Source organism: Anastrepha obliqua, chromosome 2 (assembly GCF_027943255.1).
Source record: "Anastrepha obliqua isolate idAnaObli1 chromosome 2, idAnaObli1_1.0, whole genome shotgun sequence".
Classification (NCBI taxonomy): domain Eukaryota; kingdom Metazoa; phylum Arthropoda; class Insecta; order Diptera; family Tephritidae; genus Anastrepha; species Anastrepha obliqua.
In genome coordinates this window covers 65,515,908-65,541,015 of record NC_072893.1, presented here as the reverse complement: position 1 = coordinate 65,541,015, position 25,108 = coordinate 65,515,908, and the positions used below count along the sequence as shown (strand labels likewise).

Genomic DNA, 25,108 nt, shown 5'->3' with positions numbered 1-25,108 from the left:
GCATAGTGCCCCGTGAGGACTCCCCCGGTACTATTTGGTTACAATATATTTTTCGATTTCGAATTCGATTTATAAGAAAATACTAGAATTCCGTCATGGAGAGCTAGAGATTCCTAATACCAACGAATATTACGGATTTCGGGACTTAAAAATACCCCAATCCCGAAATTTCGGGATTGAGATTTCTACTATTAGCACATACCGCGATTTCTAGAACTTAAAAAGTTATCCCGAAAGTTGGAGAGCTAAAAAATTAATCCCTAAATTTCGGTATTTGCACCTCTAATGCATATAATATTAAATATTTAACTACTTAAAGTGTGCTCCTACAACATTTTAACTCATTATATGTATGTAGGTTTGTTGATTGAAGTGAAAAACTAGAAACTAATATATACCTTATAATAAATATGTTCATATGTATGTATGCATGACTCATAAATATACTCATTCTAGATATTAATTTGTAATAACAATTAAAGCGTTTAAGTTATATAAATATACCTGATATTTGCATAAGTAATTAATTAAGTAAGTAAGTAAGTACGTACATAAGTAAATATTAAGGTCAGCAATTGAGTAACATATTCAGTTACATTCAGCTGTGAATGCGAGCGCAACGCTGAAACATCTTATTGTCAACTAATATATGTGTGTGTGTATGTGTATTACATGCGTATGTTTTGCAATTTACATATGTAGGTATGTGTCTCGTATACCCCTCTCTTTACAGTGCTTCTATCCAATTAGCAAACAAATAATTTTTATGAGTTCACTTTTGTTCTATGAAAGTCCTATAACAATTTCCTTTAAATACCCTTTAACTACGCGCAATATGCAGCATATAATACTATATTGCTTCGATGTGGTTGGTCTTCAGCGCCTCTGCCAGTGTGAGCTCAATAATTTCCTTACGTTTTTCTTTCCTTTTTTCTTTAATTTAGTTTAATTTACGCTTATGATTCATTATGTTCCTTCTGCTATGCTAAGTTGTGTGTTACCTATGCATACATATTAAGTACATGCATGGATTCTCTATGAGTTATCAACTACTTATAACGAACTCAAAGGTTCTAGAAATGCAGATGCGTATGTGTGTGTGTGTCAACAAAAATTTATGTGTCAACAAAATATTGCCGCATTACTGACTTTTTAAAATATATTAACTATGCATGTATGTATGTATGTATATGAATTTTTAACAACTTCTTTTTTTTATTATTTTTTTTTTGTTTTTGTTTTTTGTCTTTGTGTTTCAAGCTTTGGTTTTTCTGCTTTTATGAATTATTTCTACATTAACAAGTATCATTCTAGTGGCCTTGGCTTATTTTTTGTCTCTATGTATGCGCTGTATGTACGTATGTATTTTGAGTATATATATGTATGTATGTATTGTAGTTTTTTTTATGTACGCTATACCTTAACTGCCCTATCGCATTCTTAATTCGAATCTGTATCCGAATCACTTGGTGGCACTGGAGATGCCACTGGTTTAGGTGCTGGCTCCTCACGTATCGGACGCGTAGCTGCCAAGTAAGCATTTGTGGATTCGCCATGTGTGGTCTCAATGCCAACCCTGTAAGTTAACATGAGCGTTTAAAATAATGCAATAGTGGAGTTGAAATGTTAGAAGCAATGAAAAAGATCGCAACTTACTTGTATTCGTGCCTTGCCAAATAGCGCACATATTTTTCTGGCGGCTCATCGGCATCCGAGTCCTGTACGCTCACCGAACGCACTGTCGTATGTGAGACTTGTGTCGCTGGCATTGTGAATTCGACGAAGGCATAGGGTGCCAGTTCGCTCGGTATTTGATCGTAGGAGGTGAGTGCCATGCGACAAACCAATTGATGTGTAGTATAAGCGCCTAGAAAATAGTGACATCAGATGAAAATATATTTTTTAGTCGAAATTATTTATGACTTTTGAAATCTTTAACGCACCTTGTCCCTCTTTTGGCAAGCGCGGACAACGCCAAACGATCGCGCGATGATGATGTTCATATTTCGCCTGCCCTGAGGTGACCTCGATTAGTGACTCTTGCAGCGTATCGACTGCACCCAAAATGCGTTCAATGCCTTTAATTTTGCCGGTACGTCTGTGGGCAGACTTGACAGAGCCATACCTAAAAATGTTTTTTTTTTTTTTTTTTTAACTTTCGTTTATTTGCAATCTATTTTTAAAATAATAAGCAAATTATCTAACTATTAACAATTTGACTTATATTATTGAGCTCCATTGAGGTTTAACAACACGGTGACATTGTTCAGGTGTACCATGGTATCGGCGAAAACCAAATTGATGTTCGGGTATGACCTTATTTTCTTTCAGTATTGGGAATACTCTGCGCAAAAATAGTCTTTCGAATATTTTGGAGAATATTGTCAATAAGCTGATTGGTCTGTAAGAGGATATTTGATTTTCAGGTTTTGCCGGTTTAAGGACCATAACTATTTCGGCGCACTTCCACTGTGTAGGAAAATAGTTTAATCTTAATATTGAGTTATATACCAGAGTTAAGAACATAACTCCTTTTTTCGGCAAACACTTGGCTACTTTGGCGTCAATTTTATCATATCCAGGAGATTTGTTGTTACACAGGTTTTTAATTTCAAAGCGAATTTCATTCGGTGTAATATGTTTGATCGGTAGAGATAGTTGACATGGGGTATCGAGAAATGCTAACACATCATCATCGTTGTTGCTTTGGTTTATAAACGGAGAAAACATTGCCTCTAAATATCTAGCATATGCACAAGCCTTACTCTTGTCTGTCCTACACCAAACGTTGCCACAATCTTTTATAGGCGCATTTCTCTTTTTGGGATGTTTGAGATATTTTGTAGCATTCCAAATCTTATGATCATCAACATTTCTATCGTTTAGGCTGTGTATATAATCTGATACTGATTTATTTCTAAATTCTTTTAGTTTTTCTTTAACGTCAGTTGTTGCTTTATTTAGAGCAGTTTTGTCTCTTGGACTCCTAGTAGTTTGCCATTTCTTTCGAAGGCGTCTCTTATGCTTAATTAATGCTCTTATCTCTCCACATACATGTATACGGCTACGATATTTGATCTCATTACCTTTTTGGGGAGTAGAAAAAAAGGCCGCTTCGTGGATTTTATTTGTGAAATATTCGACTGCATTATCTAGCTCAATTGTTGTTTTAATTGAAATATTAAGTTCCAAATTTTGGGTTAGCCAATCTTGAAAAATTTTTATTTGACTCTTACTAGTTAATGTTTTGTATTTCTGTTGCCGTAGGCTAGTTAGAGTGTCGTAACTGATAATGACTGGAGAGTGACCTGAGCTGAGTTCTTCAGAACTGACAACTTCCAGTAATTGGGCTGGGATACCATTGTATACAGCAAAATCTAATAAATCCGGAATTTCCGATGGATCACTCGGCCAGTAGGTAGGCTCCCCCGTCGACAACGTTTTAAAATTATTTTTAACAATACATTTATAAAGCTCTCTTCCTTTTGGGTTAGGAGTACGTGAGCCCCACCAAGGGTGCTTCGCGTTATAATCGCCTCCCACTAGAAATCTAGGTCCGAATGAGTTAAACATGTTTTCGTATTCAGTGTTTTTGATAGTATGCCGTGGAGGTGAATACAATGCATAAATTTGTAAGTCAGCATTGTTTGCTTTTATTTTGATTCCAGCGGCTTGTATTGATGCGGTTTGTATTGGTTCTAGCATATCATACTTTATACTAGATCTTACAATTACAGCACAACCAGCATATGCCCTATTGCTTGGATGATTACATGTGATTATATCGTAGTTTTTAATTTTGAAAAATGTTTTGGCTGTAAAATGAGTTTCTGAAACTAACATTATATCAATAAAATTTTCGTTTAAAAATACTTCTGTTTCATTAGTGTGACAGGTTAAGCCATTGGCATTCCATATTGCTAATCTCAGGTTTACTTGCATAATTTATTAATGAGCAGAGACATCATATTGAGTAGGGTGTTTGTTAACTCTATTTGCTTAGTAAGTAGCTGCTCAATTTTTTCCATTGTGTTTTCATTATTCTTTTCATTGTTATTGCCTGTACCTTTTACAACATTTGCATATGAGAGATTGTTGTTGTTGTATTCATTGCAATTATTTTCAGTATAATTAGCTTCATTACCCAGATGAGTGTTATTTTGTTGGTTGATAATTATATTCTCTTTGGCGCGATTAGAATAAACCGGTTTCTTGCGAAGAAGTTGTTGGTATACAGCGCAGCCTTTGTAATTTGCAGTGTGATGTTGGAGACAATGAACACATGTCGGTGGAGAGTCTTTGGGTTTTGTGCATTGTTCCGTTGGGTGCATTAAATTACATTTAACACATTTATATGGTTTTTTGCAATATGACTTTGTGTGGCCGAACTCTATTGAACGATATCACTTGTTTGACGAGGAGGTTCAACTCTAATTGTTGCATTATTCAGATGTCTCATTGCGTATATTTCTTTGTTGTTGTCTTTCGGTTCCAAATCAACAAAGAACATTGATAGCGGCTGTTTATTTATTCTGCTTTTAACATTATAAATATTCCGGACTTTATGACCTAGCTGTGTAATTGAATTGGTAATTTCTTCGATGGGAGTGGAATAGTGAATTCCTTTTAACACTACTCTATATGATCGTTCTAGTTTTGGTTGATAAGTGTGATAACTTATTTTGCTTATATCTAGATTTTTAACAGTTTTTCTGTAAGCCTCAATGTTATTTACCACAAGTCTAATTTTTCCATCTGTTAGTGATTTATAACTAAACTCTTTTTTGTCAATTACACTAGAAATGTAATTTATCATTTCACTTATGTTCGATACCCCTGGAATGATTAATGGTGGTGGTTTTGGAGTAGTTGGCTCAGCTTCTTTGTTCGCTGCTAGATTTTCATCGTCGCCAGCTTCCATTTGATCGTCATCATCGCTAAGTAAGTGGAATCGATTCGGATGTATAACAAACTGCTTTTTATTTTGATGTAACTTAGGAGACTCTTCATTGACACGTTTTGCAGATTTAGTTGGTACATTTTTCCACTTCGAAACAATATTGTCACTTTCATCATCGTTCTCTCCTGATTCTTTCATATTTTTATTTTTTATTTTTATTTAATTTACTCTCAGTCACTTTGTCAATAGCGGAACACAATATATTTATATATTGAGAAACACGTGTTCGCTCGCGCGGTCAATCAACGACTTGCACCTAAAAATGTGAGCAAACTTTGCATATAAGTATTGTAGAAGAATGGATTGAAGTTTTTAATATCTATTTTTGATCTACAGCCTGTGTCAGAAGAAAGTAAACGGTTTTTTTCTTGTAACTTCAAGATATATAATATACATATATATCGTTCTGCTTTTTGCTGCATAATAGTCCCACTCAAGGTCTACGACGCCGGTGCTAACTTAGGTTGGTCTCGTTGGAAACTTTCCCGTAGAGGCAACCAAACAAAAAGGAGTGAGAAGTGCACGAAGCGTTTTGAGGCGCTATTTTTATGCACGCATTCGAAAGGGACGAAATTATCTTACGCCGCGGCTGCAAAAATGATTAAAAAATCAAAAAAGTTTGGTGCGATGTAGAATCAGCGGTATAAGGTGTACAAAAATGTTAATGACTTTTCCTAGCGCGGCTTGAAACGAGTGACGACAAAAAAGCAGGATAAAGTGATCGTCCAACTTTAAAAGCGGGAGCCTTCCTTGTGACTACACCAAGCCCGCACAATTCTTGCTAAAAAGGGAATAGATGTGAGTACATATCAACACCATCGAACCGTCCCACATCATCAAAACCACTGCTCTCAGAAAAACACTTTGAGAAACAACAAAACAAGAAAATAGCGTCATAGTTTTGAACTGGCCTTCCCAGTCCCCAGACGCCACCCCATTGAAAATGTGTGGGGAATTATAAAAACACATTTTGCCGGAAGGCCGGTCCATGATTTAAAGCAACTTCTACGTCAAGTTCGCAAAATCTAGTCCTGTTTGTCGACGAGCTACGCAGAAAAGCTGGTTCAAAGCATGAAGAAGATGCCAGGTTATACTCGACAACGATGAAGACTACACGGCTTATTGAGTAATTGCGACTCGTACTTTTGTACATATTTTCATGTAAAATTTTAAATATTCATATATCTTTTATGCTTCATGAATAATCGCGGGTCCTTTTTTTCTGACACAGACTGGGGTTGAAAAGTCCCGGTTCTAACACATAGTTCTTTTGCATTCACCTATTTTTCAGTTAGTATTAACCTTAAAAAGACGGCTGATAAAATTTAATGATAGTCTAATCATTAGTTCGTGAGTTATTGTGCTAAGAGTGGCGATACTTTTGTTCTTTTCAAAACAATGGATCAAAAAGAATTTCGTGTTTTAATTTTACACTGCTTCTTTATGAGAAAAAATACCTTTCAAGCGAAGCAATGGCTTGAAATGTGTTATGGGGACTCCGCCCCATCAGAAACAACAACAACGCTGGTTTGCTTATTCCAAAAGTGGTCGTAGAGACATCGACGATGTACAACGCAGTGGACGTCCATATGAGGCAGTAACACCAGAAAGCAACAAAATTGTTTTGAGTGATCGAAAAGTGAAGTTGTGTGAGTTGACATCGTGAAGATATCAGAAAAACGTGATGGCTTTATATTGCATGAGCATTTGACTATGAGAAAAGTCTGTTCAAAGTGGGTGCCGCGTTCGCTCACTTTCAAGACAACGCACCGTGTCACAAGTCCATTAAAACAATGGCAAATCTACATAAATTGAACATCAATTTGCGAATTTTGCAGCGGTAGCATCACTCGGCCATTTTTCTTGGAAAATGCTGCAGGAAACGCTATTTCGGTCAACGGTGAGCCCAACAGATGCATGATAAATCATTTTTTTTTTGTGGTTGAGAATTAAAGAAATGGACTTGAACAAATCTTAGTATCAGCTTCATGGCGAGCCATGGTACAATCGATATTTTGCGCGAAAAGTTCAGTAAACGTCTACCAGCCGTCTCGGCACTGTCAATTTGCCGCCTTGGAGCAGGAATCGAAGGTCGGTGAATATCGAGCAAGCCAATCGTGAGATAAAGCCAGAAACTGTCTCCAAAGTCTTTGGAAAACTGGGTTAATAGGATATCCGATGAGTACGGGGAAGTCAGATGGGCCAACCACGTGAACTAATGAGCCAACCACGTGAATTCGTTACCCCGACAATCGGTTCTACGTGACCGGACGACCCGCATTGACTATATACCCGGCCAAGGACTGTCACTCCAGCAACACTTCCCGTACATGTATGGGAAATATTTTTGCTGATGCAACAACAACAATGTGAACGAGCCAAATAATAAGAAATAATGGGAAGATTTTCTATTACAAAGAAACCAATTATATACCGCGAAAATTTGATTTTTGTTAATTTTTTTAAAGAAACCAATCCATGAACTACCCTGTACACATTTAATTTCTAGTAACTGCTCTCCCTCTTACCTAAAGTGCTTCTCTACGCGGAATAAGTAGATCCAACATTCCGGTATGGGAAATCGCACAGAGACATCTTCGCATGGTATTTGCCCCAATTTGCGTGAAGTAAAGCCCGGCACAAGTATATCGGCACGCAACTCGACCTTATTGCCGGTTACACACCAAGTGGCTTTGAGCTGTAATGGAAGTTCGCGATTTTTGGGTGGACGCACGCGGAAACGTAGTAACTCTATATAATTCGCATCCGGTGGCTGGAACCTAGTTTTCGAAATATATATTAGAAGCAACAAACAATAACCAAATTCAAAATTACTCACTTAATTGTACGCGTCTTCTCATACTCGTCTTGATTAACCACACTATGAAATTCGACAGCTTCTAATCGTATCCACTCCTCGGTGGCTACAGGTATGATGTCGTGTCTGCCCACCACTTCTTTGCCCTGGCGCCACATATCATTCACGCCCAATTCGATAGTGGGCATACCTGAAAGTTTATCACATCGGTTTAGTCTTAGCTTTTGCTTTTAGTTTCTCCTTTTTTGTTACCTGTGAGAAAAGCTAGAAAGAACAGACGCACACGCGCTATTTGTTTCAAAATTTTGCCCTCATAGTCCTGCTCTACAACAATTTCATCGACTGCCGTCACCTGTACCTCCTCCATTTTATAGGTTAGCGCGCGTTCACGCAACGCCGGCAAACGGAAGAGTGCCTCTTCGATACATACCGAGAACTGTTTCATGTCTTCGTAGTTCATCGATCCAATCTTAAATAGTTGCGATGATTGTGGCGCATGTTCAACAGGTAAGCCCAACTTTTTCAAATCACTTCCAAACTCCTTCACGCCCTCGTAATCGCCCGCAATGGCATATTGTGCAAATTTTGTAAGTTTATTAGTGATCCGTTCTGCTTTAGTCACTTGTCCTGGTCGCACACCGGGGCGTTCTTTATAGAATATGTACTGTAGCTTTATGGTGAAAATCTTTCCAAACTGATCGTACTGTTGTGCGCCGATCTCGGAGACAGAATAGGAGGGCTGAAGGGGCAATTCTTGGAATGGTTGCTTGTCTGATGGCTGATTGAGCAATTGCACGACAGGCACATCGTTCTGTATCACCAAGCGCACAAAGATTTTCTTCCAGAACCTCTGGCCGGTTATTTTCTTTTTGTTCGGTTGTCGTAGTTGCATTTCCCAACCAGGTCCGACATAATTCAAACGTGGAAAATCTTCGAGGGGCTGTGATACGTCTTCATCGAACAACGGTGTTTGTGGTGTTTCCTGGGAATCAGTGCGTTGGACCTTATTTTCGCCACTTTGAGCTGGTGCTGGGAAGCCTGTATCCTCAAATGGGTTAACAGCAGGCGATGTATCGCTTGAGAGTTGACCGCTGGTCGCGCGTGCCGGTGGCGGTGGTGGTGCCAATTGCGGTGCAATTGCGTGTGTGCTATCACCTTTAGGTCGGATGACAACATTAAATTCCTTGTCTACAGACTCCACAGATTCAGCGCGAACGGGTGCTTTCATTGCGTAAAACTCATCATCCTCATTTTCGAAACCATCGGTTGCGCCAAAGGCGTTGGTGGTTGCAGCAGGTGAACCAAATGCGCTATCACCCCAAGCTGAAATGAAGAAAAATTGCTATTTTTACTTGATCTAAAAGAAGAACTCCTAGTAAATCACACTTACCATCTCCGCCCGATGGTGTCACTGCACCAGAACCACCACCAAAGCCATCAAGTATACTTATATTATCCTTCTTAACGGAATCAAATTTGGCGGAGAAAGCATCAAATTCATCCGGTTCACTGGCGAAGATATTATTAGCTGTGTATGATGGTGCCGTAACTGCCACTGTTTCTGGTTCAGCATCCACTGCAAAAATATTCATTGGCACAGCAGAAGTTGTGATCGTATCCGTCGCTGTAGTAAAAATATTCGTCACTGCTGCAGCGTCCATATCGTCGACTGCAAAAATATTCGTCACCACAGAAGTTGGTGGATAGGTCTCTTCTTCCTCATCAGGGCTAGCGAAAGGATTTGCAGAAGCTGCCCCACTTGCCACTGCACTGGCGGGTGCAAAGTCCAAACCTGTATCCATTTGTTCAAACTCACTATTCTGCTGTTCGGTAGTAGCGTCCAACGATGATTCTGGCACGGCTTGTGTGGTTGCCGCAGATTCTGTAGGAGGACTATGATCGGAATCAACCGATGTATTTGCTGCGGGTTCTGCAGTTACAGCAGTATTTGCTTCGATTTCTTCTTTCTCGTCCTCTTCGCCTTCGGGACTTGGCTCCGTTTCAATGACTACTGGCGTTATAGGTTTTACAGGTGCTGGTTCTGGTTCTGGTTCATCTTCATCGTCAGATCGTGGCAGATCTTCTACAGTAGTTATTTCAATATCCGGAGTTGGGGCACGCGGTTTAGTGTTGTTGATTACTAATTCCTTTCTTTCAATGTTATTTATCATCGATATGTTTAGGTCTGCCGCCTGCGGTTGGCATGTAATATCATGTGTACTCTCATCAGGTCGTGTTAGCATTGAGCTAAAAATAGGATCTTCGCCTGCATTGTCTTGTTCATCAGCCGGTGCTTCAGTTGAAGAATCCAAAACTAGATCATCGCTTAACAGATCTGGTTTAGTCATTGGTTGTGTTGGTTTTTCGAATAGACTTAATATATCTTCCTTTGTCTTTGGCGGTGGAGGTTTGGGTGGCTTGGTTGTGCCAAACATATCAAATAGGTCCTCAGAATCTTGTGGCTCAGCAGGCTGAGCGACTGGTTCTGGTGCTGGTGGAGTTGGTCTTGGAGGCGGTTGATTATGTTGCGCTGGCACACCACTTGGTGGTGCCGGTCTCGGTGGCAAAGGACGTGGAGGTGGGGGTCGCGGGGGTTGCTGTTTGGCCGGTGATGGCATTGGTGTGGCGCCATGTAAGCTAGGAATGGCCGTTGGCACCCCAAATGGGTTGTCGGCACTATTATTGCCACCACTGCTAGTTAAGTCCATGTCAAATCCTTGCGTATTGCTCGACGAAGCACTATCGGACACATCTAAAAGATCAGCCAAACCTGAATCCGGTGTAGGGCTGGGCGAATGTAGATCACGCATGGAAACAGGGCTTGGCGAACGAGTGGCCGGTATACGTCCGAGCAACTCTGAGCTTGTCTCCTCCATTTGATTGGAAACTGTATTAATGAGTTCCTGTGTTAGCGGTGGCACTGGTCTGGGCGGTGGACCTCGCTTAGAAGTTTCATCTTCTTCTTCAGCGGTGGACTTAATACTGAGCGTATCATCTTCCGCTTCAATAGTTGTGCCAAAGAAACTCATTGCTGGATCAATATCAGATGCAGGTGCAGGACCCTCTTCAGGTTCATCTCCAAAAGCGAAAGGATTCGATTGACCACCAAATGGATTATCCGTTATCTCCGCTACGCTCTCTGCACCATCGAGTTTTGAAAAGAACGGGTTAGCTGTTGCGTCAGCATCAGCGCTCCCCAAATCATCATCCATTAAGAATGGGTTCGCCATGTTGCTTTTCAATATATTTGACTTAGAGCTCTTGAGATTTACGATAGTTTCGAAATTAGCGCTCAATAAGCTCGCTCTCTAACAACTTAATTTCTGTAGCGCCTGGTGCTAAGTTCTCTGCAATTGAAGTATCGAATGGATCAACTTCTTCGGGGAGTGTAATTTGCTTCACAGGAACAGAAGGCGTCAACACCTTGTCGCCCAGACCTAGCTCTTGTGCGTCTGTCTGAGTATCAAGCACACCAGTGGTGATTTCTGGTACTGTGGCAGGCAAAAGTTCACTTTCCAAAAGCTTAAGCTCTGCCCTGCCTGGTTGTAGGTTAGACGCAATCGATGTATCGAAAGGATCTATGTACTCACAACTATCGTCTGGTATATCTTTACTCTCCTGTGATGGCGTTAACACTTTTGCTTTTATGTTTTCTCTTACAGTCAATAGCTCTTCTGCCGGCACCGGTGTGGGTGGCGCACGTGGATCGAAATCGGGATCGGATAGACTATGTTTAAGTGTACTTTTTTCTAATAGATCACGTTCGAGATGTTTCAGTTCAACCTGAGAAGGCTTTGTTTCTGGTACATACGATGTGTCGAATGGGTCTTCAGACTCTTTATTTTCACAAATTTTCGCTGTGGCTCCACTAGGTGCGTAATATGGTGTCAATGGCTTCTTGTTGCCTTGACCGTCATTCGCAGCCCCGAGTAAGTCTTGTGAGGGAACTAAAAAGCCGACGCTTTTTGACTGAATGTTCAAACTTAAGGAAGACTTGCGACGAGCAGTGTCAAAGTCAACAGTCTTGTTATTATTTTGTATTTGAACAGGTGGTGCCGGCCGTGTAGGCGCCGGTGCTCTCGCAGTTGTTACAGCTGGAGTCGGCTCTTCTGCGCGTGGATCAAAGTCGGGATCACTAAGTGAGTGTTTGAGATTAGTTTCAGGCAAAAGTTCTCGTTCTAAGAACTTCAACTCAGTCGCCTTGGGCTGAACGATTGCACTGACAGCTGAGGTGTCGAATGGATCAAAGTCAGCAGCGTCTTCTTCGGCTTCTTGAGTAGGTACTATAGGGGCAGGACCAACCTTAGATAAGTCGGTGGCACTGCCACCCAAAAGATCTCGTGTTGGTTGTGATAGTAAGCTCGCAGCTGGTGGTGGAGGCTTGACGGGCGGTCCTGCTTTCTCCTCGGCACGAGGATCAAAATCGTCGTCCTCCTCTAGTACGGTAGTCTTTTTTATAACTTGCTCAGCGTATGCAGTGTTAAACGGGTCGTCGTCAGCGTTATCGTATTCGTCGTCACTCACATAAATAGCACCAGCTACGATATGCGGACCACTGGCAGGTCGAGCCGGTGGAGGAGGGCGTGCTGGTTTAACTGAAAAAAAGTAATATAAATGTCATAGAAATAAGGATAGTAAGAATTTAGCAAAAGACCTTTGCCGTCCTCTCCTACAACTCCAGTTTGTTCCTCGGCTACTTGTTCAAATTCTGCCCAATCAGCGTCTAAAACTTCCGAAAGTACTTCCGGCTGCGGAAGTGGTATCTGAGTGATTACTTTTACTTCGTCTTTCTTTGTCAAGGATTCAGCTGCTAATTCAGCAAACTCATCATCATCATCGTCTTTAAGTGCATCGAATTCCGAAAAATCCGGTATACCGCTATCAGCTTCAGCTTCTTCCTCCTCTTCTTCTGGTTTTTTGTGTTGTATCAAATGCAAATGTAGTGAAACACTTAAATCAATAGGTGCATCTGACTCTGGCACATCATCGTCTAACACATCGAGTAAATTCTTTTCCGGTTCCGCAACACTTATTTCAACCTCTTGGTCGGCAAGATCGATACTTTCACTTAGAAGCAAATTTTGTATACCCTTTCGTAGCTTACGTTTTGGTTTAGCAAGCGCAAGAGCGTGCTCACGATCTACACGTCCTGAAAGGACTTCAACTGCTGCACCAAGACTCACAAGTTTCTTATTACCCTTTGCTTTATCGGCGCCGACAATAACCTTTTCCGCATACGCAGTATCGAAAGGATCCGGACCGTCGTCAAATTCTAATACCGGCGACTCGGGTACAACAGCTAACTGTACTTCACCTCTAGTTATTGCTTCTATATAGTCGGTAGCAAAGATGTCATCGACTTCTTCGTCCTGTTCACCTTCAGATTCTGATAGCTCAACAACGGCTTCAGCTAATTTGTCGCGCTGTGCTTCGATTTCAGCAGCCTTACGGCGCTCCTCCTCTAAGCGCTCCGCCTCACGGCGAGCTGCTTCCTCTTCCTCGAGACGCTTCTTCTCCGCTGCTGATGGCAAGCGTTGATAGAAAGATTCCTTTTTGATGCGATCTAGCTCGTCCTGAGTTTTATGAAGTATAGAATCAACACCCGATGTAAGAGCCTTAAATTTGGCCCACTCTTCGTCCTCGGCGGCGTTCTTTGCAGCTACTGCTGGCGCTGCAGCGCCGTTACCACTTGTGGCCGCGCTACCCTCTGTAGCTTCTGTTGGCGCCGGTGCAGAGGTCGAAGTGGATGCAGCAGTTGGTGCTAAACCCTCAACGTCTGATGCTGCGTCCGATTCACCAGCGTCCGATTTAGCAGCGGCTGCCTCCTGTTTGGCTCGTAACTCACGTTTATACTGCTCGAGTTCCTCTTCGGTGAAGAGCTCTTTATCCTTTTTCGACTTCTTCTTTTTCTTTTTTAAGCCTTTTGGTAACTTAAGCATTCTCTAATTACGGAGACATCGATGTCGGTCTGAAAACAAGTGAATAGGGAACTTTTAGATTGTGAACCACTGAAAGTAAAGGAAGCTAGTTTTGTTATTGCTGTATATTACAACATTCTTGTAAAACTATGAATGTATGTGTGAATGCACATATACTCGTATAACAGGATATCAAAGCATTTTGATTATAGGTAATATTTAGAGAAAATGTGAAACTTGTTTAGGCTCATGAGAATACACGTGTATGTACGTATGTGTGTAAATTCGATACAGTGCCACCGAATTTGGATATTTTTTTTATTAAAATCCGTCTGTACTTTTTCGTCGAGAGTCTGGAACAACTACCCGACTTAGATGTCGACAACCTAATAAGGTTCTTAAACCCCACAGACTGGATATAGTCATGCTGTAAAACAACCTTTAGAGAAGTTGGTAACGAAGATGTGGCAACAAAATAGTGCGGAAGCGCTAGTTGGATTTTGGATTAATCACCACTTCGATCAACCAACCAGGCTTCCCCTTCGCCCAAATGGCGAAGACATCTAACATATTTTCACGTTAAGCTTGAAATTTGGTATGGAGTCCTTTTCTAGTGAAGCCCTCTGCACAAGGCTAGATTGGGTAAGCAGCTCGAGAGAGTAAAAAAGAGTTGAAGTTATTGAAATCAGAGAGACACTGCGGACTAACCCTTCTACTGCTAACGGACCGCAATTAAGTGGTGGAGTACATGCGTCATTTGGACTACGCGCTCTCCAAAACTTCGAATTCATCACTGATGGGATTGAACGTATGCACTTACTTACGGCGACTCGAATTGGATAATTTTTGCTACCATCAAGGGTTGAGTGCGAGCTTTGGACATCTAAAAGCGATACACAATGACCGATACAAATGAAAGGGCGATCCATTGATCTCACGTTGTGTTCTATCGTGCTGTCTAATATTAGGTTTTGCCGGCCAGCTTTTGCTTACTCTGTTCTAGACCAGGCGTCTGGAATTGGTTCATTTTTGTTACCATCAAGGATTGAGTGCGATCTTGTAACATGTAAAACCGATACACAATGAAACTGCTTCCAGAGAGCTCGAAATTTTCGAGAAGGTTTGGTAGAGACATATGGTAACAGGAGATCCCCATTTTTTTAAATTTATTCTTCCGGCCTACGGTAAGAATGAAAGAGCGATCCATTGATCTCACGTTGCGTTCTAATGAGCTATCCTAATATTGGGTTTTGCCAGCCATATTTTGTTTACCCGTTCGAGGAGCTCTGCGCTAGGCCAGAGTTTACAAGAACCAAAGAATACACCCGCATTATGTGAAGTATTGAAGGAGTCAACCTTCTTTTATATTTCATTTTCCACGCATTTACTTTTTAGCAATCAGATACAGCCGCTCTTGGAGTTTTCGAGAGGAAAGTACTTCGCAAGGTTTTTGGTCCTGTTCGCGTTGATGACGATTATCGCATTCGAATGAACCACGAGCAGTAAGAGCTTTATGGAGATGTTGACATAGTCAAACGAGTCAGCCTGCAGTGGCTGGCGGTCGATGGTGAAGCGGATGACCTCGTGTCCGGCAAACTGTGCCAAATTGTCCGGAGCCAAATTGATTGGCTTAAGAAACTGGAAGGGGTGTGCGGGATGCAGAGATACCTGGCGAGACATTATTCGACAGGCTGAAACTCGGTAACGGGTTGTTACGAACTATTAAATAAGAAAGTAAGTAATTATTGTAGGTAAATAACAAGCGGGGCTCACTGTGAGTGCACCAGATATTAGTCGAACAGTATTACGCGTCTCTTTCGGTCGCATTTGAATACTGCCCTATCAAGTTCATATGGGAATTGTGTGGCTAATGAACAAACCAGCTAGCCAGGTTTCTCAGGCTTCGGAGGTTTCCCGGGACAAAAATTATGACTGCATGCGATGTACCGTCAGAGTGGTGGGTCCTAAGTGAGCTTACCTAACACTGAATCAATAAGCTTACATTTAATGTTGCCAATTCTTTTCTAGCTAAATAATGATCAAAGGCGATTGAGAGAGTTTTCGAATTAACCTAAACTGCAACTCTTTCTATTAAGTGGAGGCATTTAACCAGACAGTCTCCTCTGTCAGAGTTCTTGCTGTAAGACACAATATAATTTCAGTAGAGGGCGGGTGAACGTCACCTCTGGATCTACTTCTTAGTTGTCCAGATTTTGCAGGGCTAAGATTTAGGAACCTTCGTTCTCATTTTCTTTTCTAAACATTCTCCTCATCTTCTGGTTAGTGCTACCGCTATGAACGACGCTAATATAAAGGGTCCGCCATATAACTTTACGGAATTAAAAATGCTGCAAAAAAGAAACTACTCAATATTTTTCCAAACTGTTTTTTTTATTTTGAAGTACAATCCTTCCGATTAATGATGGAATACAACTTCATTCATATGGCTGCCTTGGCTAGCCATGCACTATCCCATACGATCGGTCCAATTTTTGAACACATTTTCGATTGTATGCGGCTGTATTTCAGCTATGACATCGCGTATGTTGGTCTTCAGTGCATCAATTGTTGCTAGTTTGTTAGCATAACACTGGTCTTTGACGGCACCCCAAAGATAATAATCCAACGGCCTCAAATCGCAGCTCCGAGGCGGCCAAACGATATCAGTTTCATTCGGTGCTTTTCTTCTTCCCATTGCCGTACGTAATTTTCGTACACATTCTGCAATATTACCATGATTTTCAAAGAATGTCGCAATATTTCCCAGCGTTCTTTGAGCGTATACACAACCATTTTCGTTCAGCGGAAGAATAAAACTAATTTTCTGTCAAATCAGATGACAGCTAAGTGTTACCATTCTTCAAATAATACATAGTTCAAATCCGTAACGATAGATGGCGGGCCCTGTATTTATTAAATCTGATGAGCTCGGTGCCAACAGCATTGGATTTTGTGCCCTAAGATTTAAATGGGAAGGATTTCTGTAATTTTTCTTACAAAATCTCATTTGATAGCAAAAATACAACCAAAGATTTTCCGGTCTTCCACTTTTGAGAACAAAAAATCTTGAACCGGATTCCAAGCCATATTCTAACAGAAGGAAAACAACCAAATAAGTAGAAGGGGTTTTGGATTAGAGGTTGACGACCAACTGTGGCTAATTACGTTCGTATTAACCGCTTCAAGCTACTGATGGGTTTCAGCAGGTGTGTGATACTTAAGCCCGTAGTATCTGCAAGTGTAGCAAAAAAGCGAGAGCTCAGATGTCAAAGTATTTGCCCGATGAGAGCAGGGCAGCTAAGAAGAAGGTGCTGAAATGATTCCACCTCATGCTCCAGACAGCTTCTGTAGAAAGGACGTGAAGAAATCCCAAATCTCATCGCATGGACACCCAACGAACAATATTCGGAGAGGATACCTAACAAATTCGAAAGCTGCGGCCTTAGAAGTTACCTCAATCGCCCCCGAACTACCCGGAGACAGAAGGATCTCGCGACTTTACACGTTTGCACATTACCCCAGCGCTCGCCGAGTTGACGCGAGGCTCATCTTTCCAAGAGTAGACCACAGGCTCTGAAGGGAACCCCAATCCTATCGTTTTGTAATGAAAACGGCCCCAGGGTCCCTTGTCTAGCCAGCTCATCATCCCTCTATACCGCAGTGACCAAATGAGCCTAATATCGAAGTATTTAGCTGCAATCGAGAGAGAGGTCAGGCATTCCTCGACTAATTTCGAACGCACAAATTACGAGCCGAAGGCCCTAATTGCCCCTTGGCTGTCGTTGCAAATATATACTAATTTGAAAGAAGGCAGATTTTAATTTTCGTTTTCTTTATTTAGTAATATTTATTTCAATATTCATAACTCTGTGGCACTGTACGTGTGTATGTATGCGTGCATGTCTATTTTTTAGATTTACATAACCACTCAAGACATGTCCTTTCGACGATTGTTAATGTTCAATAAAAGCAATTACACTTATGCTGCATAAGTGAGTGCATTGTATACATGTATGTATGTATATGTATAAAGAAACAACCAAAGAAAAACTTAAACAATCTTAAGCTGACCTTGAACTAAAATTGAACTTAGCCTTCATTCGACTTTATCTACGCCTCGTCTCCTTCAAGAGTTTGAAATGCATTGAAAATCTGAATTTGCTAACTCAAACACACATACATATAAGTATGATTGTATACATACCTATGTATATGTATGCTCACATACAAAACATAAGTATAAATATTTGATGACAGCTTTAACTGAGACTTTCATGAACTGCGACTTACACTTAGCTACATACATATGTCGGCATTTATTTGTACAAGCATTCGATTATATTTAAGGAGTTAAATTTATTCTACAGAATTCGTTTATATTGGTTTTGTATACCGCTATAATGACTTTATGACTCACCATTCCCGTTGACCTCAAACACACTTGTCCATTTTACTTATTACTCTCCCAATTTATTTAGAATGATTTTGACATTTGCCAACTTCCTTCATAAATTTGTTTTTTTTTCACTCGTTCTTTTTTTTTGTCTTTTTTTTACGGAAGCCGTTAGCCTACCAACACCAACACATTTCGATGACCATGGTAAAGCTCAGAATTTTCTCCAATTCAGTCAAATTCACCATCGTGCACTGACAAATATTTATACAACACATAAACACTTTTTCCACCACTAGCATTGGCCGCCACTGACAGTAGCTCGGCCATCAATATTGCAGGGAGAATACAACATATACAGAAAATAAATATGTATGTATGTAACCAGTTATGGGGAAAAGTGTTAAAAAAGCATCGGACAAAAATGATACTCGACCACGGATGGGTACATGGAAATCTACACTCGGGATTCGCTACAGCCCACGACAGAGGGGAAAATCGATTTTTACACTCACGAGCACACATACACACTGCTACTGCTGCATAGGGATGTGTAAGGGAATTTTTTTTTATTATATTTGGCAAAGGTTTTCAAATGAATATCTAAGGGATTCAAGACAATAAATTTAAAAGGAAATTATATCGGTCTTTCACAAAATAAAATCAATAAATTGAATTCCAAACAAAAAGAAAAACAATAAGAGTAAAAATAAATAACTGAAATCAGCAGGAAATAGAAATCCTTTGGGTATGTAAGGAGTGTAGAAAACCAAGGAAAAAATGTATTCCTCCACACAATTTTTCCAATTTCTTCAAAGTTTCTTCAATTTAACTTTGCAGGAAATTGTTCAACTTACGTCTCTCAACGCTTACTGATAAAATGACTTATAATCGAATATTTTCAAATCGTTTAGCTTTCTTTTAGATGAAAATGAAATTTATTTTTACACTTTTTTCACACTGCCTTTGTAGCACGTCTCGGTCGAGGTTGTCGTAGTGCACGCAATATCGGGAAAACTTTGACTGAATGACGAGCAAAATCGCGAAATTTCACACGCACCACAATGCGCTTTGTGCAAGACTCCTTAGCGAGCTTAGAGTGTGCTAACCGTCGAAAGCTATGGCTCAAGCTTCAGACAAAGTTACTCAGCGAATATCTAAGTATTGACTACTTGAAATGTGTTTGAATTTTGTACGATTTTAGAGGATTTGAAGTCACGACAAGAATTTCATTTCTAACATTTATCCAATGGACCTGCTTTGTATAAATTTTCTGTTGAGAAAAAGTGCTTTGTGCGTGTGGTGAATTTGTGTATTTTAAAAATGTTACGTGTATTTGTCATATATTAACTTTTGTATGATTGTTGCAATGCGCAGTCGCAAATATTTTTTGTAGAGAAATGCATGATTCTCTATTTAGTTCTCGTAGTGCTTGAGGTGTCATGTAACACCAAATGTCAAATAACAGGGTTGCTTTTTCTATGTATTTTACGGGTTTTCTCGAGTTACACAACAAAAATTTATTGACTAAGATCCTGTTTCTTAACTAACCTCTAACTTTATAAGTACTTTGTGGTGGCGGTAAGCGCATTTCCTTTCTCTCAAGTGTTTATTAAGCTACTGGGCCGATAAACAGGGTCCGGCGGGTCTCGAAGTGCAACCAACTTCAGACCGCTCGCGATGCTGATGCACGCGCATAAGCTGTCTGTTAGTTGGCTAAATGACAGTTAAGAGTACTGTTTGCAAGTGCGCGGAGGCATTTTGCCGAGAGTAAATGCGAAAAAAGAAAATCAGTAATGGATTTCAAATGTAATCGTGTGATTGCGTTATATTTGGTTGGAAAATCACAACCAGCCATTGTTCGTGAGCTCGAGCACCTTAAAATAAATAATGTTTTTAGTTATCGGACCATTACTCGTTACAATGATACTGGTAGCATCGCGAAACGTCATGGAGGTGGTCCTCAAAAGACTACAACGTCAAGTGAAATGGTTCAAAAAGTGAAGAAGCGACTTTTTCAAATTGAGCAATTCGTAAACTCCCAAAACGATAGAGTTTATTTGACCAACCTTTCATACGAGAATTTGAGTCCTAGATTGGCCACCAGGAAGCAGTATCAGCAGGCGGAACAAAGATGTAAGGGTCAAGATGCCTAGATCTTAGCCCCACGAGGGCAGGGCAGCAAAGAAGAAGGTGCTAAGATGATTCCTCCTCATCTCCATACGTTCGACGCAAAATGGATAGTGTTTGTGAGAAAACCCACGAGGTTCGAGAACTGACATTTTGTCAACCTCAGAAGCTCGCTCGACAGACCCCGATCCACACGTTTCCAGAAGGGCTTCGCGACCTTACAAGTTGGAGTACTTTCCCAGCGCTCGCTGAATTAGCGCGAAGCCCATCTTTCCAGGAACAGACCGCAGTTAGTCAGGGAGATCCCAAATCTCTCCCTTCGCGGGGAAATCACCTCACATGTCCCTTGTCAGGCCAGCTTATCCGACTCACAGTTTCCCGCAATGTCGCAGTGACAAAGAACCCAGATGGGGCGTATGTCAAAGAATTCAGATGTAATCGAAAGTGGGGCCAGGCATACCATGACCAGTTTTGAATGCACTGTCACTGACCCGAGGGCTCTAATTGCTGCTTGGCTGTCGGATTAAATACTTACTTTCTTGACTATTAGTACGCCTGTGAGCAGCCAAACAGTTGCTTCCTTGATTGCGGCTACCTCTGCCTGGAACACACTGTAGTGGTCCGGTAATCTGAATTTGAGTCTGACGGGGAGCTCTTCGCAAAAAAAGCCTCCACCAACCATTTCTTTCAACTTCGATCCATCCGTGAACAATTTCACCAGGGCCTGTCTCCAAGTGTAGGTCCCCGTCCACTCTTCTCTTGATTGAATGTCAATGGAGAAAATTTCGGTTGAACTAAGAAAAGGTATACATTGATCCATTGACAGGGATATGAACTCAAAGTTTCTAAGGACGCTTGAGTGCCCAGAAGTGGGGTTGAGCCTATAGCCCGAACCCCTCTGCCTGATTGGGGCATACAACAAGATTGGCTAATAAAAACAGCTCTAGGCGAAAGGCCCTATCTTTTGCCAATTGCGCCATTGCACTCATACAAGGCGACTGCTGCCTTCCTTGCCGCTCTCCTCAATATTGGGCTTCCATGTAAGCATACTGTCAACGATAATATCGAGGTACTTCTTCTTGTCAGAAAGCATCAGAGGAGTGCCCCCTACTGAGGGAAGTTGAGTTCTGGGTATTATATATTTCCTCGTAATAGGACCAGTCGTCTTATGAGGATTCACCGACAGGCCGGAATCCGTTGCCCATCTAACAACTACGTTCAGATATCCCTGCATCAAATCGTACAGAGTATCCACAAATTTTCATCTAACAATTAGTGCCACGTCATCCGAGTAGGTAAACACCCTGCAGCCCCTTCTCGCCAGCTGCTCCAGCAAGACATTCACAGCAACAACCCAGATAAATGGGGAGAGAACACCACCTTGCAAAGTGCCCCTACTCATCTGCCCGCAGATAGAAATGCCACCCCACTCTGCGCCGACTATTCTGCCGCTAGATAAATCTTGTAATCTGTAGATAAATCTTGTATGGTTGGTTGCGACCCCCAGTTTGCCCAGAGACTTAACGATTGCCTCTGAGAGGACGTTTTTTAAAGCCTCCCAATATCGAGGAAGGCGCTCAAAGACAAACTGTTTCTGATATAGAGACTCCTCAATCTCTTTTACATATTCCACCGATCTAACCTTGCAATAAACATATTGGGTATGCGGCAGCCGACCCCGAAGAAATCCGCTTCTTATGTGCAAGTCAATAGATCTCTCAAGGGTTTTCAGCAAGAAAGATAAGAGACTGATTGGCCTAAAGTCCTTAGGGGAGACATCATCATCATCAACGATTCCTGTTTCTCCTACTGGAGCATAGGGCCTCAGTAAAACACCCACATCTGGTTCTATTTTTTGCAAGGAGCTTGATTTCGTTCCAAGTTTTTCCTGACGTTTCAACTTTCTTCTGGACGGTTCTCCTCCAAGGTATTTTTGGAGGGCCAACCTTGTGAGCACGTTGTGGATTTCAATCCAATGCTTGACGAGAGATTTCATTTGCGTCCTTACGAAGCGTATGGCCAATCTACCTCCACTTTCGCAGTTTTATATTAGCTACCGGCTGAATTTTGCACCTCTTGTACAGATCTTCAATATCCTGCGAAAACATCTGTTCACACAGCTTTGAATTTTGTTTTCGACCCAGTTATTTGTGAGCCAGGTTTCCGATCCATACAAGACTACGGATAGTACATTTGTCTTAAAGATTCGTAATTTTGTATGTAGGCTGAGGATGTTCGAAGACCAGATGACTCGGAGCTGTGCTTCACTTTATTTATTCTAGATATAACGTCTAGTTTCGCACTATCTTCAGCGGCAATGATACTACCCAAGTAGGCAAAGGTGTCAACGTTCTCAATTTGATCACCATTTAAAATCTAGAGGATACAATTTTCATGGGCCTGCACTCAATGAGGTTAAAGACAGATCGTCAAATTTATCCTGCATGTCGGTGTGTTTGATGGAGAGAAGGCATATATCATCAGCCCAGACAAGCTCCTCGAGATGTTCATAGCAGTTCCAATAAATACATGCGAGCTGGAAATACCAAATCGACGACGAGCTGACTGCCCTTGGCGTTTCTAACTGGCACACTTACCTGTATGAGCATAAGTGATCACGCATGTTTTGTGTGAATTCACTTTTTTTCACTATTTTACTTTAAGGGGGGAAGCTGGTCTAGAGCGCAAAAAATGGGCATATTTTATGAATTTATTTTGGCTCAACAAAGGAATAAATCGAAAATCTGTGAAATAGGTTTAATAATATAGCTTTCATGGTACAAATACAAAATTTTTCGTCTGAATTAATTTCAAAATGGCCGCTGTCCAGCAGTTCTCCTAAGGCGCCTTTTTTTCTAGTGGGTCCATTGCCGAAGACGTAAACTCCTTAATTTTTGTCCTGGATCAAAAAATAAATTTTTTTTAGTTTCTATATAACAACAGAAAGAGACGTACGTAGGATTTTTTCGATATTTTGTTTTTTCGCGAGATGGTGCACGTTTGAACAAAAAGTTTCAATTTTCACTATAAAGAACGACATAAAATTGTTGATTAAAAAAAAAAACTATGTAATATAAATAAAAAATCCTACGTACGTCTCCGGAGAAAGGTATTTCGAATGTATTGTCAAAATTTCGTAAGAATCGGTAAAGATTTGTTCGAGTTATGTCTTCGGCCAGTTTAAAAAAAGTGATTTCGAGAAAAACGCGTTTAAAGTTGTAAGTAGCGTTCGGGGCATACCTGCGAGGCACTGCCGTCGAATGAAAAATTTGGGCATTTAGACATTTTTGCTGGCATCCCTCATTTGGTATATTATTTCTAAGACCCTAAAGCACCTTTTAAGACAAAAAAAAATTTTTCGATTTTTTCAAAATTCTAGACCAGCTTCCCCCCTTAAGCAGAGTGTCATGATCTAAACACATATTTTTTTTTTTTATAAGTAGGGAGTCATGGTAGATTAGCTTAGGTTAGCCTGGTTGGCAATAAGCCACGCATAGACCTTTTGGTCCCTAGCGATACCAGATGGAGACCGACCTTTATGAATACTGAAAGTAGGCATCATGTAGGATGTCAGCGCTCTTGGCGAATCTAAGCAGAGCTGGGGGATCCGTTTTTGAGACGTCCTCCATACCCTCAAACAATGGGGCTCGCAGGCATTTTAAACGCGTTTTTAGTAATGCCGGACAGACGCACAGAATGTGTTCTAAGGTTTCCTCAACCTCCCCTCTGCATTTCCTGCATTTGTCCGTGTTAGTAATCCCTATCTTGTACGCATGTGCAGCCAATAGACCTGTTAGCATACCTATAATAGTTCTACAGTCCTTTCGCGAGAGCTTAAGTACGAATTGAGTCAGTTTTTTGTCGTTAGTTCTACACATAACTTTTGCTGTTTTGCATGTGGTCAGATTTGCCCACATAGCTTCCACTAGTTTTGTCATGTAGTCGTCCATATCGTTGAATATTGTATTTAGCGGTTTTGGTATGTCGTTCTCTTGTTCAAAAGGTAGTCTAACAGGACTTTCTGCTATCTCATCTACTATTTCCTTTCCCTACCCAGTAGATATGCAGCCTACTGTTTGCGGCTAGCCTTTCTATAGCCTCCCTGCTTCGTTGAACATTTTTGAACTTAATACAATATGAGCTTAAAGCTTTTATTGCTGCTTGACTGTCCACGTATATATTAATTGTTGAGTTCTTTCATGCTCTTGTGTAGGCTAGCTCCGCGGCTTTCCTCACAGCAAAAACTTCCGCTTGGAAAATACTGCTCTGGTCTGGCAGCTTGATAGACTGCTTTATCCCTAGCTTTGAGCAGTAAATGCCCGCTCCTACTCCGTTTAAAGTTTTAGAGCCGTCATCTGTATAGATGTGAAGAGTCCTATGGCCAGGCTTCATGCCTTTGTGCTATCCCTCCTCTTCAATTATTGTACGAAACCTTCTCTCCCAATTAAAGTACGGAGTCATGTAGTCTGTGCAAGCTGAACTCCACTTTCCTACTGAACTGTGTCCGAAGGTTCTACAGGTGAATACTCTCGCAGCCACTAATCTCCTCGTCGATTTCGCTGCCAGGTTTTCCGCCATGAGATCAATAAGTGACATGCTGAGTATCATTTCCAGCGCCGCCGTTGGAGTGGTTTTCAAAGCTTCTGTTATGCACAGAACAGCAAGTCGCTGAATCCTTTCCAGTGGCATTAAGTATGTCAATTTTCTTGTCGTAGTCCACCATACTAGGGTCCCATACAGCAATATCGGTCTAACTACTGCCGTGTAGCACCAATGCATCAGAGAGGGTGATAGACCCCAAGTAACGCCAAGCATTCTTTTACATGCGTACAACGCATTACTGGCCTTTTTCATCCTTTCCTCAACATTCTGCTGGTAAATAAAATTAA

The 25,108-nt window shown here is 41.0% G+C and overlaps 2 protein-coding genes across 3 annotated transcripts; both read right to left on the bottom strand.

The window, feature by feature from the left end:
• Positions 1 to 1,085: 1,085 nt before the first annotated feature.
• Positions 1,086 to 11,018, bottom strand: LOC129238913 (protein stoned-B). Its single transcript, XM_054874142.1, has 7 exons — positions 9,169 to 11,018; positions 8,031 to 9,101; positions 7,800 to 7,968; positions 7,489 to 7,740; positions 1,944 to 2,125; positions 1,657 to 1,867; positions 1,086 to 1,576 (listed from the first exon to the last, which is right to left on the bottom strand). The coding sequence occupies exons 1-7, from the start codon at positions 11,006 to 11,008 to the stop codon at positions 1,441 to 1,443; spliced, it is 3,861 nt and encodes a 1,286-aa protein (XP_054730117.1). The 5' UTR covers positions 11,009 to 11,018; the 3' UTR covers positions 1,086 to 1,440.
• Positions 11,019 to 11,050: 32 nt separating this feature from the next.
• On the bottom strand, positions 11,051 to 19,090 carry LOC129238912 (protein stoned-A). 2 transcript variants are annotated; one of them, XM_054874140.1, is made up of 4 exons: positions 18,947 to 19,090; positions 18,114 to 18,343; positions 12,433 to 13,746; positions 11,051 to 12,373 (listed from the first exon to the last, which is right to left on the bottom strand). In XM_054874140.1, exons 3-4 carry the CDS (start codon positions 13,715 to 13,717, stop codon positions 11,064 to 11,066), a joined length of 2,595 nt encoding a protein of 864 aa, XP_054730115.1. In that variant the 5' UTR covers positions 13,718 to 13,746; positions 18,114 to 18,343; positions 18,947 to 19,090; the 3' UTR covers positions 11,051 to 11,063. The 2 variants fall into 2 exon arrangements, with proteins under 2 accessions (XP_054730115.1, XP_054730116.1); XM_054874141.1 differs by lacking the exon at positions 18,114 to 18,343.
• Positions 19,091 to 25,108: the final 6,018 nt, after the last annotated feature.

Coding starts and splice junctions, on each gene's coding strand:
- LOC129238912 (XM_054874140.1), bottom strand. CDS start 13,717: ATGCTTAAGTTACCAAAAGGCTTAAAAAAGAAAAAGAAGAAGTCGAAA. Junction 12,374..12,432: donor TGTAGGAGAGGACGGCAAAG/GTCTTTTGCTAA, acceptor ACTTTTTTTCAG/TTAAACCAGCACGCCCTCCT.
- LOC129238913 (XM_054874142.1), bottom strand. CDS start 11,008: ATGGCGAACCCATTCTTAATGGATGATGATTTGGGGAGCGCTGATGCT. Junction 1,868..1,943: donor CTTGCCAAAAGAGGGACAAG/GTGCGTTAAAGA, acceptor ACTATTTTCTAG/GCGCTTATACTACACATCAA. Junction 1,577..1,656: donor TTGGCAAGGCACGAATACAA/GTAAGTTGCGAT, acceptor GTTAACTTACAG/GGTTGGCATTGAGACCACAC.